The sequence below is a fragment of the Oncorhynchus tshawytscha genome, linkage group LG05 (assembly GCF_018296145.1).
Source record: "Oncorhynchus tshawytscha isolate Ot180627B linkage group LG05, Otsh_v2.0, whole genome shotgun sequence".
NCBI classification, from domain to species: domain Eukaryota; kingdom Metazoa; phylum Chordata; class Actinopteri; order Salmoniformes; family Salmonidae; genus Oncorhynchus; species Oncorhynchus tshawytscha.
The window spans coordinates 25,566,650-25,584,187 of record NC_056433.1 but is presented as its reverse complement, the minus strand read 5'-3'; the positions used below and the strand labels follow the sequence as shown (position 1 = coordinate 25,584,187).

Here is a 17,538-nt window from a genome sequence, read left to right as displayed (position 1 = left end):
ATACCTTACAAAAATAAGGTAGGGGTGTGGATCAGAAAACCCGTCAGTATCTGGTGTGACCACCATTTTCCTCATGCAGCGTAACACATCTCCTTTGCATAGAGTTGATCAGGCTGTTGATTGTGGCCTGTGGAATGTTGTTCCACTCCTCTTCAATGACTGTGCGAAGTTGCTGGATATTGACGGGAATTGGAACACGCTGTCATACACGTCGATCTAGAGCATCCCAAACATGTTCAATGGGTGACATGAGTATGCAGGCCATGGAAGAACCGGGACATTTTCAGCTTCTGGGAATTGTGTACAGATCCTTGTGACATGGGGCCCTGCATTATCATGCTGAAACATGAGGTCATGATGGCGGATGAATGGCAAGTCAATGGGCCTCAGGATCTCATCATGGTATCTGCATTCAAATTGCCATCGATAAAATGCAATTTTGCTCGTTGTCCGTAGCTTATGCCTGCCTGCCCATACCATAGCCCCACTACCACCATGGGGCACTCTGTTCACAACATTGACATCAGAAAACCACTCACTGACACAACGCCATGCACACTGTCTGCCAACTTCCCGGTACAGTTGAAACCAGGATTCATCCGTGAAGAGCACACTTCTCCAGATGTGGAGGTCCTGGGCTGGCGTGGTTACACGTGGTCTCCGGGTTGTGAGGCCGGTTGGACATACTGCAAAATGATGTAAAACAACGGAGGCGACTTATGGTAGAGAAATTAACATTACATTCTCTGGCAACAACTCTGGTGGACAATGCTGCAGTCAGCATGCCAATTGCATGCTCCCTCAAAACTTGAGACATCTGTGGCATTGTGTTGTGTGACGAAATTGCGCATTTTATGGTGGCCTTGTATTGTCCCCAGCACAAGGTGCACCTGTGTAATGTTCATGCTGTTTAATCAGCTTCTTGATATGCCCCACCTGTCAGGTGGATGGATTATCTTGGCAAATGATACATGCTCACTAACAGGGATTTAAACAAATTTGTGTACAACATTTGAGAGAAATAAGCTTTTTATTCATATGGAACCTTTCTGGAATCTTTTATTTCAGCTCATGAAACATTGGACCAACACATTACATGTTGCGTTTATACTGTATTTTTGTTCAGTATACGTACCATAGTTTTCAAAAAGGATTTCAGATTACACTCTGTGTCAATGTTAGGATTTTCAACACAAGGTGGCAGCACATCTCACTAAGTGTCAATGTTCACTGATCAGAGACATAGGCTATAGTATAAAAGCCAGCAACCAGCAAATTAAAGTCCATTGTTTTCTGACAGTGGTTGCATTAATAATATAACATATATTCCCAGTATACAGTTTCAATATACAGTAACTGAAAATAGTTGCTACTTTGCTTGCCATTGCAGTATTACTGTAAAAGTTTAGTGTGTGTATTTATTTGACTGAATGAACCATAAAACATACCAATAAGAGATCAAAGTGACGGTACTGAATCTTCATTCTCTACTCTACTATAAACTAGATCTCTATTCCCCAGTCTGAGCCGGCCCTGGTGTCCCTCCATGTTTAGCATTTCTGTGGTTAGATTCATTTGAATAGAATTTGTGTTTACGCTGCTTTCTATAGGATGTTGATACTCTTCTCAAATGGACCCACTCAAGCGAATTTGCACTCTGTACTTCCTTTTAAAGTGACACTGCATGTAGTACAGATAGGCCAAACATGGATTTCTCTGCTAAGAGGGGACAGGGGAGACAGATGGGACTCACTGGACCAACTCTTCATTGGAATTTAGGACCAGCAATTTTTCCTGACCATATGAACTGACAAGGAGAAACCTGGGCCCTAGTCATAGCCTATCAGCAGAGGTATACAATTTATATAGTTATTATAACAATTTGCTATAGTATAGGTCCCCAACTTTTCCCTCGTCAAGTAATGTGGTCAGGAAAAAACCCAAGCCCTAATCATAATGCAACCTATGCAACAGTATAACTTTAGACAGTCCCCTCGCCCATACCCGGGCGCGAACCAGGGACCCTCTGCACACATCAACAACAGTAACCCACGAAGCATCGTTACCCATCGCTCCACACTTGCTCAAGGTCTCAGAGCAAGTGACGTCAGCGATTGAAACGCTATTTAGCGCGCACCACCGCTAACTAGGGGAATTATGAAATGGGACATATTGGCTTTTTGGCCAGAGCACCAAGGTGTGTACCCCCCACAACACACACCTCTCTCTCACTCAAAACGTGGTATGGGACACTACGTGGATATGTAGGTTTATCACACAGTGCCATTCACAAGCTCAAATATTTATTTATAAGAAACAAATATTATACAATAAAATATCTTAGTTACCTATTTAATACAATGAAAGCGTGGAATGACCATTATATTCGCTGGACAATGGTCCGGTCAGGGCTACCCCCGAATTCCCTACAATATGATCAAGATAGGCTCCATGGTCCCATGTCGCCCCCATGGACCGATTGTCGTCTGATGATGCAAATGTCGAAACGAATGTTCACCAGGAAACTAATGGCCACCGTTGACGCTCAACACTGATTCAAGAGATGGACTTCTTTGATCCCAAACCATTACACTGTTCATGCTCTCGGCTAATGAACGAATGGCAGTCCAACTTCCTCTCGCGGGACTCTCCTTTCTAAATATCGCGGAGTTTCCTTCTGTTTTGTATGTGTGTGGCAGGCGTAGTTTCGGGCAAGTCTAAGAAAGGTGGAGACTTTCGGGATAACTTCCTGTACAGTAATCTTGATATCATTAGCTACAAAGATAGGTTTGGTTGGCTATCCAAGCAAAGACGAATGGCTTAAGTAACGGTGTGCTAAACTTGATTATCGGTTTTGAATTAAATACACATACAGTAGCTAGCATTCAAGCTGCTATATAACTCAAGCAACCGGATAGCAGATTCCAAACATCTCATATAGCGAGACGGTCCTGGCCACATTGAAGGACAGTATGGGTGAGTATTTTCGTTGTGTGGTTTTGTTTATCGTTATGCTTATCCGATGTTCCCCGCTTCAAATTGCCTTGTTTTAACCAATAAGAGGGATACATTGACATCATCAATCGTGACTGGATTTGGAGTAAAGTTATGCTCCTTGTGAGATGGATCAATCCACAAACGTTAAGTTAGCTAGCTAGTTACAATAAGTTAGCTACCATCAAGACGTGATAATGTCAGCTAGCTAGCTAAATCCATAGCTTCCATGCTGTCATTAGCTGCATCTTGCCAGCAAGTTAACTCAATTATCTAACTACATAGCTGGCGCTAAACAGGCAATTAAATGGCCATGTTTTTGCGCCAGGAGTAATGGCTGCTGTATGCATGTACAGTGGTTAGCTAGCACCAACTAATAATTTCACTGTTTTAATAGCTCCAGTGGAAAAGCAAATGGGATGCCATCTTCTCCACCCTCGCCGTTGTACTTGTTTGTTTACTTAGCTAGAAAGGGTTGTGCGTTGAGACATAAGTAACGTTGGCTAAGAAGCAACATTTCCCTCCTGCTTGTTATTTTTGTACAGCATTCCAAGCTAGGTTTGCCCTTGGATCGCTTTCTTGCAAATATTGGGTCAAATAGGTTTTCCTTGACTTTCGACAGTCTGTTCCACACCCAAAGTATGGAGGAGATGATCTTGACACGTTGAAAATGTGAATCTGCATTTCATGAAGCCAGTTAGCTGAAAGCATAATGTTGGATGTGTAACATTCAGAGTGAAGTTGTTCAACACTTCGCTATGTTGTGGAACTGGTTCAGGTTAAGACTTATTTTTAAACATACTGTTCACACGACAAGATTGTGTCTTCTGTTTATTACTGTGTTGTCGTTTCTTATAGAGTTCAGTAACTAACTTGCTTTGCAGTAGCTGATATGTTTAAACATGTCAGAGACAGTTGTGAGCCCCTCACATTCTCTCTCTGTGGCATGCTCTCAATCTTTCCATCTCATACTTTGCACATCTGCAGTGTGGTTTGTCTTAAAGGGTAGTTAGCATAAACATAACATATGGATTTTCATCACAATCCGTATCAAAGTCCCAATGTAAAGTTACACCTCAATTATTTTTTCGAGTTATTACATAAAACGGATCAGAATACCAAAGAATGCTGACGTCATGCCTGAAATAACATTTGCAGGGTGTGACGCAATATGGAGGACCTTGCAAGCCAGCCTATTCCCCACAATGTCAACTCCAACAGAAATAACGTAAAATGTATAACTTTAAATTAAACCAAATCGTAGGTACTCATGACTATTGGTTTCAGTACAATGTTCTGCCAACTTACAAGCAAATACTTTATGAATTTATATTTACAAATCAGCTTGCATGGTTGCTAGCCTGCTCACGTTAGCCCTACTATCCTGTTAACGTTACCTTAGCACTGAGTGAGTTAACTAATTGCTATCAACACCAAGCTTACGGCTACATTAAAGTAAACCAACATTTTGGAAATGCATAACGCCATCTAACACATTTTCAAATAATGTGTCCGATAAATTTGTTCATATGGCTGAAGGCTAAAAACAGACAATATCTTGTTTCTACAGTGTGTTTTAGTTTGAAAGAATGTATTTTCCGCTTTTATCAAATGTGTACATCACACACCAACCATTCACTATAAAACCTTTATCAACCGAAAAAGCTTAGAACAATACCCAAAATTATGGGGAAAAAAATAAGTATGCCTAAAACATTTATTTAAAATAACAAAAAAATACGAACAAATAAGAGTAGGCTAGATGACAATGCAGCGCCATAAAAACAAATTCAGAACAAATCGTCCAAGAATATGCTGAATGTTCTGGATGTTCTTATAAGGATTTTGGAGTTATTGAAAGGATTGAAATTGAAGAATTGTCCAAGTAGGCTAGGTGCAAAGATTTCTCAGGTACATTTTGGAGAACTCCCAACTGCAACTTGAAAGTGTAGGCAACGCTCTTCAGGTAAGACTCCAGCTGTTTAGTTGTGGTGTACTTCTGAACCAGTGACTTCAGATCCTTCTTCCGGCGCTGACAGAGATGGCCGCCTCGCTTCGCGTTCCTAGGAAACTATGCAGTATTTTTTTTATTTTTACGTGTTATCTCTTACATTGGTACCAGGTAATCTTAGGTTTCATTACATACAGTCGGGAAGAACTACAGAACATAAGAGCAACGTCAACTCACCATCAGTATGACCAGGAATATGACTTTCCCGAAGCGGATCCTGTGTTCTGCCTTCCACCCAGGACAACGGAATGGATCCCAGCCTGCGACCCAAAACAACGACGTCGTAAAAGAGGCAAACGAAGCGGTCTTCTGATCAGGCTCCGGAGACTGGCACATCGCACACCACTCCCTAGCATAGTACTCGCCAATGTCCAGTCTCTTGACAACAAGGTTGATGAAATCCGAGCAAGGGTAGCATTCCAGAGAGACATCAGAGACTGTAACATTCTTTGCTTCACGGAAACATGGCTCACTCGAGAGACTCTTAACGGAATCGGTGCAGCCAGCTGGTTTCTTCACGCATCGTGCCGACAGAAACAAACATCTTTCTGGTTAGAAGAGGGGCGGGGGCGTATACCTTATGATTAACGAGACCTGGTGTGATCACAACAACATACAGGAACTCAAGTCCTTCTGTTCACCTGACTTAGAATTCCTCACAATCAAATGTCGACCGCATTATCTACCAAGGGAATTCTCTTCGATTATAATCACAGCCGTATATATTGCCCCCCAAACAGACACATCGATGGCCCTGAACCAACTTTATTTGACTCTTTTCAAACTGGAAACCACATATCCTGAGGCTGCATTCATTGTAGCTGGGGATTTTAACAAGGCTAATCTGAAAACAAGACTCCCTAAATTGTATCAGCATATCGATTGCGCAACCAGTGCTGGTAAAACCTTGGATCATTGCTATTCTAACTTCCGAGACACATATAAGGCCCTCCCCCGCCCTCCTTTCGGAAAAGCTGACCACGACTCCATTTTGTTGCTCCCTGCCTACAGACAGAAACTAAAACAAGAAGCTCCCGCGCTCAGGTCTGTTCAACGCTGGTCCGACCAACGCTGGTCCGACCAATCTGATTCCACGCTTCAAGACTGCTTCGGTCACGTGGACTGGGATATGTTCCGCATTGCTTCCAACAACAACATTGACGAATACGCTGATTCGGTGAGTGAGTTCATTAGAAAGTGCATTGACAATGTCGTTCCCATAGCAACGATTAAAATATTCCCAAACCAGAAACTGTGGATTGATGGCAGCATTCGCATGGAACTGAAAGAGCGAACCACTGCTTTTAACCAGGGAAAGGTGACCGGAAACATGACCGAATACAAACAGTGTAGCTATTCTCTCCGCAAGGCAATCAAACAAGCTAAGCGTCAGTATAGAGACAGTAGAGTCACAATTTAACGGCTCTGACACGAGGTATGTGGCAGGGATGACAGTCAATCACGGATTTCAAAAAGAAAACCAGCCCCGTCACGGACCAGGATGTCTTGCTCCCAGGCAGACTAAATAACTTTTTTGCCCGCTTTGAGGACAATACAGTGCCACTGACACGGCCCACAACCAAAACCTGCGGACTCTCCTTCACTGCAGCTGACGTGAGTAAAACGCGTCCTCAGAGCATGCGCAGACCAGCTGGCTGGTGTTTTTACGGACATACTGTATTCAATCAATCCTTATCCCAGTCTGCTGTTCCCACATGCTTCAAGAGGCCCACCATTGTCCCTGTTCCCAAAAAAGCTAAGGTAACTGAGCTAAACAACTACTGCCCCGTAGCACTCACTTCCGTCATCATGAAGTGCTTTGAGAGACTAGTCAAGGACCATATCACCTCCACCCTAGACCCACTCCAATTTGCTTACCGCCCAAATAGGTCCACAGACGATGCAGTCTCAACCACACTGCACACTGCCCTAACCCATCTGTACAAGAGGAATACCTATGTGAGAATGCTGTTCAACGAGACGGCCTACAGGGAGGAGGTGAGGGCCCTCAGAGTGTGGTGTCAGGAAAATAACCTCACTCAACGTCAACAAAACATAGGAGATGATTGTGGACTTCAGGAAACAGCAGAGGGAGCACCCCCCTATCCACATCGATGGGACAGTAGTGGAGAGGGTAGTAAGTTTTAAGTTCCTCGGCGTACACATCACGGACAAACTGAATTGGTCCACCCACACAGACAGCGTCGTGAAGAAGGCGCAGCAGCCTTTGTCTTGTCACCAAAAGCACTCACAAACTTCTACAGATGCACAATCGAGAGCATCCTGTCAGGCTGTATCACCGCCTGGTACGGCAACTGCTCCACCCACAACCGTAAGGCTCTCCAGAGGGTAGTGAGGTCTGCACAACGCATCACCGGGGTCAAACTACCTGCCCTCCAGGACACCTACACCACCCGATGTCACAGGAAGGCCATAAAGATCATCAAGGACAACAACCACCCGAGCCACTGCCTGTTCACCCCGCTATCATCCAGAAGGCGAGGTCAGTACAGGTGCATCAAAGCAGGGACCGAGAGACTGAAAAACAGCTTCTATCTCAAGGCCATCAGACTGTTAAACAGCCACCACTAACATTGAGTGGCTGCTGCCAACACACTGACTCAACTCCAGCCACTTTAATAATGTGAATTGATGGAAATTGATGTAAAGATATATCACTAGCCACTTTCAACAATGCTACTTAATATAATTTTACATACCCTACATTACTCATCTCATATGTATATACTGTACTCTATATCATCTACTGCATCTTTATGTAATACATGAATCACTAGCCACTTTAAACTATGCCACTTTGTTTACATACTCTACATTAACTCATCTTATATGTATATACTGTACTCGATATCATCTACTGCATCTTGCCTATGCCGTTCTGTACCATCACTCATTCATATATCTTTATGTACATATTCTTTATCCCTTTACACTTGTGTGTGTATAATGTAGTAGTTTTGGAATGGTTAGGTTAGATTACTCGTTGGTTATTTCTGCTTTGTCGGAACTAGAAACACAAGCATTTCGCTACACTCGCACAAATATATTTGATTTGATTTATTATTATTTTTTAATTCTGTTGCTTGTGGTGGAAAGTTGCTGCTCCATTTTCATTTCTGATGCTGTCGTTGCAATGCCTCTGAACTTTCAAATGGTGGGGTGAGATAGCGCCAAGTAAATGTTATGCCAGTCCTCCTCGCCGTTGTTGGTCTTCGCCAAGTCTTGCATCATAGCAGTTCTATAATTCTGAAAATATAAAATGGAGAAGCAGATTATCAACCGTGTTATTGGCCTTGGGCATGCTGTCATTAAGAATAATAAAGCCATTGTTATGGTAAACAAGACATACCTTTTGGTAACATTGGCTTTCTTCCAAATTCGGGTTCCATTACTTGTCAGGGATGTCACTGGGACCTTGGATAACTGAGTGCCACTGGAAATTTGGTGGACTATAATTTCCTCTTCATGTTGTAAGCCTACACTCAGTGTATCCACTCTTTGCTGGCTGAATACTGATTTGTGTCATTGGTGACCTGGCAGCTTTTCATTGTTCTATGCTATTGATTGTGTTTAAGACATGGGTCTTTAGTTTTATCTTGTAATTTGTGGTATTAAAAAATGTGAATGTAATTTTACATGAATGAAGACATTATGTAGAATTGCAGGAAATTATTTTAGAAAACGTAAACTTTTTTCAGACCCGCAAATAGGATCTCTGTCAGCCCATGGTCTTCAGGGATGATTTTGTGATGTCTTATATTAAATGGACATATTAGACTGTTAAAATGTTGGAGGATATATAAACATTGGATTTCAGTAGCTCTAATTTCATAATTTTCGTTAGTAGGCCTACCCATGTCTCTCCTCACTCAGAAATCCTGCTCACTGATGTCAGTACCAAAGCTGATAATTGTGACTTGATTCAATTGTAATGACGTGAATAATAATAATGATGGTGAGAGCCCAGTAGAGCCCTTTAATCATAGGCTATTGCTATGCATTATTTTAATGAAAAGAATCAAACGTTGTTTCACGTTCTTTAATAAAAGACTCATAAACAGAAACTGCCAATAAGCTATACAGCTGGCTTCAGTTTCTCCGCCAAATAGGCCTACAAGGAAACTTGACGACGTTGAGTGCGCAAGGGGGGGTCTGTACGCTGCGTAGTACCTTCCACAAAAACATTTGCACTACAAAGACACAAGTGGAAGTTCTGACAGTTGAAGTCAGAAGTTTACATATGCTTAGGTTGGAGTCATTAACTTTTTTCAACCATTCCACAAATGTATTTTTAACAAACTGTAGTTTTGGCAAGTTGGTTAGGACATCTACTTTGTGCATGACACAAGTCATTTTTCCAACAATTGTTTACAGACAGATTATTTAACTTATAATTTACTGTATTACAATTCCAGTGGGTCAGAAGTTCAAATCAAATGTATTTGTCACATACACATGGTTAGCATGTTAATGCAAGTGTAGCGAAATGCTTGTGCTTCTAGTTCCGACAATGCAGTAATAACCAATTCCAAAACTACTACCTTATACACACAAGTGTAAAGGGATAAAGGATATGTACATAAAGATATATGAATGAGTGATGGTACAGAACGGCATAGGCAAGATGCAGTAAATGGTATCGAGTACAGTACATACCCTACATTACTCATCTCATATGTATGTAAAAAAAGTGACATAGTTTAAAGTGGCTAGTGATACATGTATTACATAAAGATGCAGTAGATGATATAGAGTACAGTATATACGTATACATATGAGATGAATAATGTAGGGTATGTAAACATTATATTAAGTAGCATTGTTTAAAGTGGCTAGTGATATCTTTACATACATTTCCATCAATTCCCATTATTAAAGTGGCTGGAGTTGAGTCAGTGTGTTGGCAGCAGCCACTCAATGTTAGTGATGGCTGTTTTACAGTCTGATGGCCTTGAGATAGAAGCTGTTTTTCAGTCTCTCGGTCCCTGCTTTGATGCACCTGTACTGACCTCGCCTTCTGGATGATAGCGTTGTGAACAGGCAGTGGCTCGGGTGGTTGTTGTCCTTGATGATCTTTATGGCTTTCCTGTGACATCGGGTGGTGTAGGTGTCCTGGAGGGCAGGTAGTGTGCCCCCGGTGATGCGTTGTGCAGACCTCACTACCCTCTGGAGAGCCTTACGGTTGTGGGCGGAGCAGTTGCCGTACCAGGCGGTGATACAGCCCGACAGGATGCTCTCGATTGTGCATCTGAAGAAGTTTGTGAGTGCTTTTGGTGACAAGTCGAATTTCGTCAGCCTCCTGAGGTTGAAGAGGCGCTGCTGCGCCTTCTTCACGACGCTGTCTGTGTGGGTGGACCAATTCAGTTTGTCCGTGATGTGTACGCCGAGGAACTTAACTCCACTACAGTCCCGTCGATGTGGATAGGGGGGTGCTCCCTCTGCTGTTTCCTGAAGTCCACAATCATCTCGTTTTGTTGAGTGTGAGGTTAGTTTCCTGACACCACACTCCGAGGGCCCTCACCTCCTCCCTGTAGGCCGTCTCGTCGCTGTTGGTAATCAAGCCTACCGCTGTACTATCATCCGCAAACTTGATGATTGAGTTGGAGGCGTGCATACCCACGCAGTCGTGGTTGAACAGGGAGTACAGGAGAGGGCTCAGAACGCACCCTTGTGGGGCCCCAGTGTTGAGGATCAGCGGGGTGGAGATGTTGTTACCTACCCTCACCACCTGGGGGTGGGCCGTCAGGAAGTCCAGTACCCAGTTGCACAGGGCGGCGTTGAGACCCAGGGTCTCGAGCTTGATGATGAGTTTGGAGGGTACTATGGTGTTAAATGGTGTTAAATGCTGAGCTGTAGTCGATGAACAGCATTCTCACATAGGTATTCCTCTTGTCCAGATGGGTTAGGGCAGTGTACAGGGTGATTGCGTTTTCATACACTAAGTTGACTGTGCCTTTTTAAATAGCTTGGAAAATTCCAGAAAATTATGTTATGGCTTTAGAAGCTTCTGATAGGCTATTTGACATCATTTGAGACAATTGGAAGTGTACCTGTGGATGTATTTGAAGGCCTACCTTCAAACTCAGTGCCTCTTTGCTTGACATCATGGTAAAATCAAAAGAAAGCAGCCTCAGAAAAAAAACTGTAGACCTCCACAAGTCTGGTCCATCCTTGGGAGCAATTTCCAAACACCTGAAGGTACCACGTTCATCTGTACAAACAATAGTACGCAAGTATAAACACCATGGGGCCACGCAGCTGTCACACCACTCAGGAAGGAGACATGTTCTGTCTCCTAGAGATTAATGTACTTTGGTGCAAATCAATCCCAGAATAACAGCAAAGGACCTTGTGAAGATGCTGGAGGAAATGGGTACAAAAGTCTTTATATCCACAGTAAAACAAGTCATATATTGACATATCCTGAAAGGCCGCTCAGCAAGGCAGAGGCCACTGCTCCAAAACCGCCATAAAAAAGCCAGACTACGGTTTGCAACTGCACATGGGGACAAAGATCGTACCTTTTGGAGAAATGTCCTCTGGTCTGATGAAACAAAAATAGAACTGTTTGGCCAAAACGACCACCGTTATGTTTGGAGGAAAAAGGGGGAGTCTTGCAAGCCAAAGAACACCATCCCAACCGTGAATCACAGGGTTGGCAGCATCATGTTGTGGGGGTGCTTTGCTGTAGGAGGGACTGGTGCACTTCACAAAATAGATGGCATCATGAGGGAGGAAAATTGTGGATATATTGAAGCAACATCTCAAGACGTCAGTCAGGAAGTTGAAGCTTGGTTGCAAATGGGTCTTCCAAATGGACAATGACCTCAAGCATACTTCCAAAGTTGTGGCAAAATGGCTTAAGGACAACAAAGTGAATGTACTGGAGTGGCCATCACAAAGCCCTGGCCTCAATCCTATAGAAAATTTGTGGGCAGAACTGAAAAAGCATGTGTGCGAGCAAGGAGGCCTACAAACCTGACTCCGTTACACCAGCTCTGTCAGGAGGAATGGGCCAAAATTCACCCAATTTATTGTGTGAAGCGTGTGGTAGGCTACCCGCAACATTTTACCCAAGTTAAACTATTTAAAGGCAATTTTACCAAATACTAATTGAGTGTGTAAACTTCTGACCCACTGGGAATGTGATGAAAGAAATAAAATCTGAAATAGTTTTCTCTGCTATTATTCTGACAATTCACTTTCTTAAAATAAAGTGGTGATCCTAACTGACCCGAAGACGGGGAATTTTTACTAGGATTACATGTCAGGAATTGTGAGAAACTGAGGTGTATGTAAACTTCCGACTTCAACTGTACATAGAGGTCGACCGATTTATGATTTTTAATAATGACAATTACAACAATACTGAATGAACACTTATTTTAACTTAATATAATACATCAATAAAATGAATTTAGCCTCAAGTAAATAATGAAACATGCTCAATTTGGTTTAAATAATGCAAAAACAAAGTGTTGGAGAAGAAAGTAAAAGTGCAATATGTGCTAACGTTTCAGTTCCTTGCTCAGAACATGAGAACATATGAAAGCTGGGGGTTCCTTTTAACATGAGTCTTCAATATTCCCAGGTAAGAAGTTTTACGTTGTAGTTATTATAGGAATTTTAGGACTATTTCCCTCTATACCATTTGTATTTCATTAACCTTTTGACTATTGGATGTTCTTATAGGCACTTTAGTATTCCCAGTGAAACCCTATAGCTTCCGTCCCTCTAGTTAGCGCGCGCTAACTAGCTAACCATTTCACTTCGGTTACACCAGCCTCATCTCGTGAGTTGATAGGCTTGAAGTCATAAACGGCGCAATGCTTGACGCACAACGAAGAGTTGCTGGCAAAACGCACGGAAGTGCTGTTTGAATGAATGTTTACGCGCCTGCTTCTGCCTACCACCGCTCAGTCAGATACTTGTATGCTGTCAGATTATATGCAACGCAGGACACGCTAGATAATATCTAGTAATATCATCAACCATGTGTAGTTAACTAGTGATTGATTGTTTTTTATAAGATCATTTAAATGCTAGCGAGCAACTTACCTTGACTTACTGCATTCGCGTAACAGGCAGTCTCCTTGTGGAGTGCAACGAGAGAGAGGCAGGTCGTTATTGCGATGGACTAGTTAACTGTAAGGTTGCAAGATTGGATCCCTGAGCTGACAAGGTGAAAATCTGTCGTTCTGCCCCTGAACAAGGCAGTTAACCCACCGTTCCTAGGCCGTCATTGAAAATAAGAATGTGTTCTTAACTGACTTGCCTAGTTAAAAAAAATTGGGGCAAATCGGCTCCCAAAAATACCGATTTCCGATTGTTATGAAAACTTGAAATCGGCCCTAATTAATTGGCCATTCCGATTAATCGGTCGACCTCTAGTACATAGTAGCTCAGTAGCACCAACATTTGGTTTGGACTAGCTAACGTTAGTCAGTTGGAATTCAACTGAACAAAAATATAAACGCAAGATGTACAGTCTTGGTCCCATTTTTCATGAGCTAAAATAAAAGATCCCAGAAATGTTCCATTTGCACAAATAGCTTTTTGATCTATAATTTGTGTACATCCCTGGTAATGAGGATTTCTCCTTTGCCAAGATAATCCATCCACCTGACAGGTGTAGCATATCAAGAAGCTGATTAAGCAGCATGATCATTACACAGGTGTGCCTTGTGCCGGGGACAACAAAGCTACTCTAAAATGTGCAGTTTTGTCACACAACCTATGTCTTCCCAGTCACGTGATATCCATAGATTAGGGCCTAATTGATTGATTTCCTTATGAACTGTTGCATTTTATATTTTTGTTTGGTAGCATTGGTTCTCCATATGACGTTGACAAATAGCGACATTGTACGTGTGGGTGCCCCGAGAATCGAGCCCACAACCCTGATGGTGCAAGCACCATGCTCTACCTACTGAGCCATACAGGCATTGTAGGTAGTTCCGCAGATATCCGGAAATCAATTCTTCAGTATTTAAAAACACTAAAATATAACTAAGTCTTTGATCCCACTGTGTTTTTACTTTGAGTAAAAACCAGTCGCTTCCTACCTTTTTAAGCCTTTAGGTGTAGTTAACCTCGTACCTTGTGCAAAGTCAAAGTATCAGGCCTCCAACTTGAACTTTGCTATTTAACTACCACACACACACACACATCAGAAGCTTTTCCGATCAGTGGGAAAGTATGAAGTTATGAGTTTCCTCTCTGCTGATATGGTGGATAGCAGTTAGTCAGTCAATGTGTGTGTGCATACTGTGTGAGCGTGTACTACATTCTAGAGGAGCCTGGGTCGAGCTGCTCAGAATGCGGCTGGCATGCAGGTCGCCTTCGTGGCCTTGACTGTTTCTCCCTCTCCAATTTTATACATCACTGGGTTACGTAAGCCACACATTGAAACAGAGCCCAACCAGGAAGTACTGTAGTGAGGGAAACAATCATCTGGATCTGGAGGTCTTTTCTATCCAGCTGTCTCTGACTCGAGCCTTGAGAAAATGTCCTTCTTGAGTAATTTCACTTCTACACTAGGCCAGGGTAGGCCCTGGGGCCGTTGTACATTCTGTCTCAAGCAGCATGTAAATTCTAAATTGAAACTCTATAAAGGAAAAAATAAATACATATATATATATATATATATATGAAGGATACAGTGTGTCAGACTAGCTAGACTGGACGTGGAAGTATGTGCGCGTGCGCACCTATTTGTGTAAACACAATGGTCCGACTCAAAATGGTCTGGATGTAACAGCTTCTAATAAAGTAGGTAAAGGTGCCAATGTTTAGGCCTAGGTATTGGCTAGATAGTAATGAGACTAGATCATTGTCTGGCTCTCTACACTTCTCTTTTATAAGGTGTTAAAATCAGAAATCCCAGTCACAGAAGCTTTATGATCAACTAGGCTACATGTTTAATGGCCAACTTATGACAAGTTTAGTTGAGCTTGACCTTTATGACCCCCTCCCGGATGTTGACTAGTTCATCCCTAATGTGTTCTGTAACTGCACCACTGGTCATTGATTGAACAGCAGTCTCAGATGGGATAACTACAGCTTTTACGTCAATATAGGACTAAGATTGTTTTCAACTACACCGGCTCTGACGCTCTTCAGATGTGGCAGGGCTTGCAAATGACCTACATGCCTTCTATGCTTGCTTCGAGGCAAGCAACACTGAACCATGTGTAAGAGCACCAGCTGATCCAGACGACTGTGAACACGTGCTCCGTAGCCGATGTAAGACATTTAAACAGGTTAACATTCACAAGGCCGCAGGGCCAGATGGATGACCAGGACATGTACTCGGAACAAACACTGACCAGCTGGCAAGTAGTGTCTCCCTGACCCAGTCTTTAATACCTACATGTTTCAAGCAGGCCACCATAGTCCCTGTACCCGTAGCACTCACATCTGTAGCCATGAAATGCTGTGAAAGGCTAGTCATGGCTAACATCAACAACACCATCCCAGACATCCTGAGTCCACTCCAATTCACAGAATGCACCATAGTGCCCTCAAAACTCATCCCTAAGCTAAGGTCCCTGGGACTGAACATCTCCCTCTGCAACTGGATCCTGGACTTCCTGACGGACTGCTCACAGGTGGTGAGGGTAGGCAACAACACATCTGCCATGCTGAACCTCAACTCGGGGCCCCTCAGGTTAGTCTCCTCCTGTACTCCCTGTTCACTCACGACCGCGTGGCCGCACATGACTTCAATACCATCAAGTTTGCAGACGCCACGACATTTGTAGGCCTGATCGACAATGAAACGGACTATAGGGAGGACAGCCTCTCCCTCCAGTGTCGGTAAGAAAAAGGAGCTGATCGCGAACTATAGGAAAGGGGGGACTGGGGACGCCCCTCATTCACAATGAGGGGGCTGTAGTGGAGCACGTTGAGAGCTTCAAGTTCCGTGGTGTCCCCATCACTAAGGATCTATCATGGTCCAAACACACCACCACAGTCGTCAAGAGGGGACGACAATGCCTTTTGGAGACAGATTTGGCAAGGGCCCTCAGATCCTCAAAGTTCTACAGCTGCACCATTGAGAGCATCTTGACTGGCTTCATCACCACTTGGTATGACAATTGCTTGTCATCTGACCAAGGCACTACAGAGGGTAGTGCGTACAGCCCAGTACATCACTGGGGCTGAGCTCCCTGCCATCCAGGACCTCTATACCAGGCGGTGTCAAGAGGAAAGCCCTAAACATTGTCAGACTCCAGCCACAGACTGTTCTCTCTGGTACCTTATTCTAAATGGATGAAATAATATCCCATAATGACAAAGCAAAAAAAGGTTTGTAGACATTTTTGCCAATGTAAAACTTTTTTTTTTACTGTGAAATACCACATTTAGACCCTTTACTCAGTACTTTGTTGAAGTACTGAGTAAAGCGATTACAGCCTCGAGTCTTCTTGGGTATGACACTACAAGCTTGGCACACCTGTATTTGGGGAGTTTCTCCCATTCTTCTCTGCAGATCCTCTTAAGCTCTGTCAGGTTGGATGGGGAGCATCGCTGCACAGCTAATTTCAGGTCTCCAGAGATGTTCGATCGGGTGAAGTCCGGGCTCTGACTGGGCCACTCAAGGACATTGAGACTCATGTGGTGTCTTGGCTGTGTGTTTAGGGTCATTGTCCTGTTGGAAGGTGAACCTTTGCTCCCAGTCTCAGGTCCTGAGAGCTCTCTCTCTGTACTTTGCTCTGTTATTCTTTCCCTCGATCCTGACGACTAGTCTTCCAGTAACTGCTGCTGAAAGACATCCACACAGCATGATGCTGCCACCACCATGCTTCACCATAGGGATGGTATTTGCCAGGTGATGAATGGTGCCTGGTTTCCTCCAGACGTGAAGCTTGGCATTCAGGCCAGAGAGTTCAATCTTGGTTTCATCAGACCAGATAATCTTTTTTCTCATGGTCAGAGTCCTTTAGGTGCCTTTTGGGAAAACTCCAAGCGGGCTGTCATGTGCCTTTTTACTGAGGAGTGGCTTCTGTCTGGTCACTCTGCCATAAAGACCTGATTGGTGGATCGCTACAGAGTGATTGATAGAGTGCTGCAGAGATGGTTGTCCTTCTGGAAGGTTCTCCCATCTCCACAGAGGAACTCGGGAGCTCTGTCAGAGTGACCATAACGTAACAAAATGTGGAAAAGTCTAGGGGTCTGAATACTATCCGAATGCGCTGTATACAGCTATTATATTTTCTACTCCCTATATATAGCCATGTTATTTTTACTCTTTATTTTTTTGTTATTCACAGTGTCACTTTCATTTAATGTTTTTTCTTCTTTTTTTACTCTGCATTGTTGAAGGGCCCGTAAGCAAGCATTTCACTGCTAGTCTACACCTGTTGTATACGAAGCATGTGACAGTTAAATATTGTACCTACTTTTTCCATTACTATGATTTCAGCCCCCTTGGTAATGCATTGCTTTGTGTTTCAAAAACATCCCTCTCTTGAAAGCAAACGCGGTCTTCATGAACCGGGCCCCATTCT

General features: G+C 43.2%; 1 protein-coding gene across 5 annotated transcripts in view; it reads left to right on the top strand.

The window, feature by feature from the left end:
* The first annotated feature begins 2,581 nt into the window (after positions 1-2,581).
* The window catches only part of LOC112250370 (CD2-associated protein), an 81,278-nt gene continuing 66,321 nt past the window's right edge, over positions 2,582-17,538 (top strand). For 2 of the 5 annotated variants that reach the window (XR_006083400.1, XR_006083399.1), the window contains exon 1: positions 2,582-2,976. Coding sequence is in view for 3 of the 5 variants with exons in the window: in XM_042321744.1 (XP_042177678.1) it covers positions 2,973-2,976 (4 nt within the window). In the remaining 2 variants the exon portion in view is untranslated. The remainder of the gene's footprint in view (positions 2,977-17,538) is intronic. The other 3 variants (XM_042321744.1, XM_024420457.2, XM_042321743.1) reach the window with 3 other exon arrangements.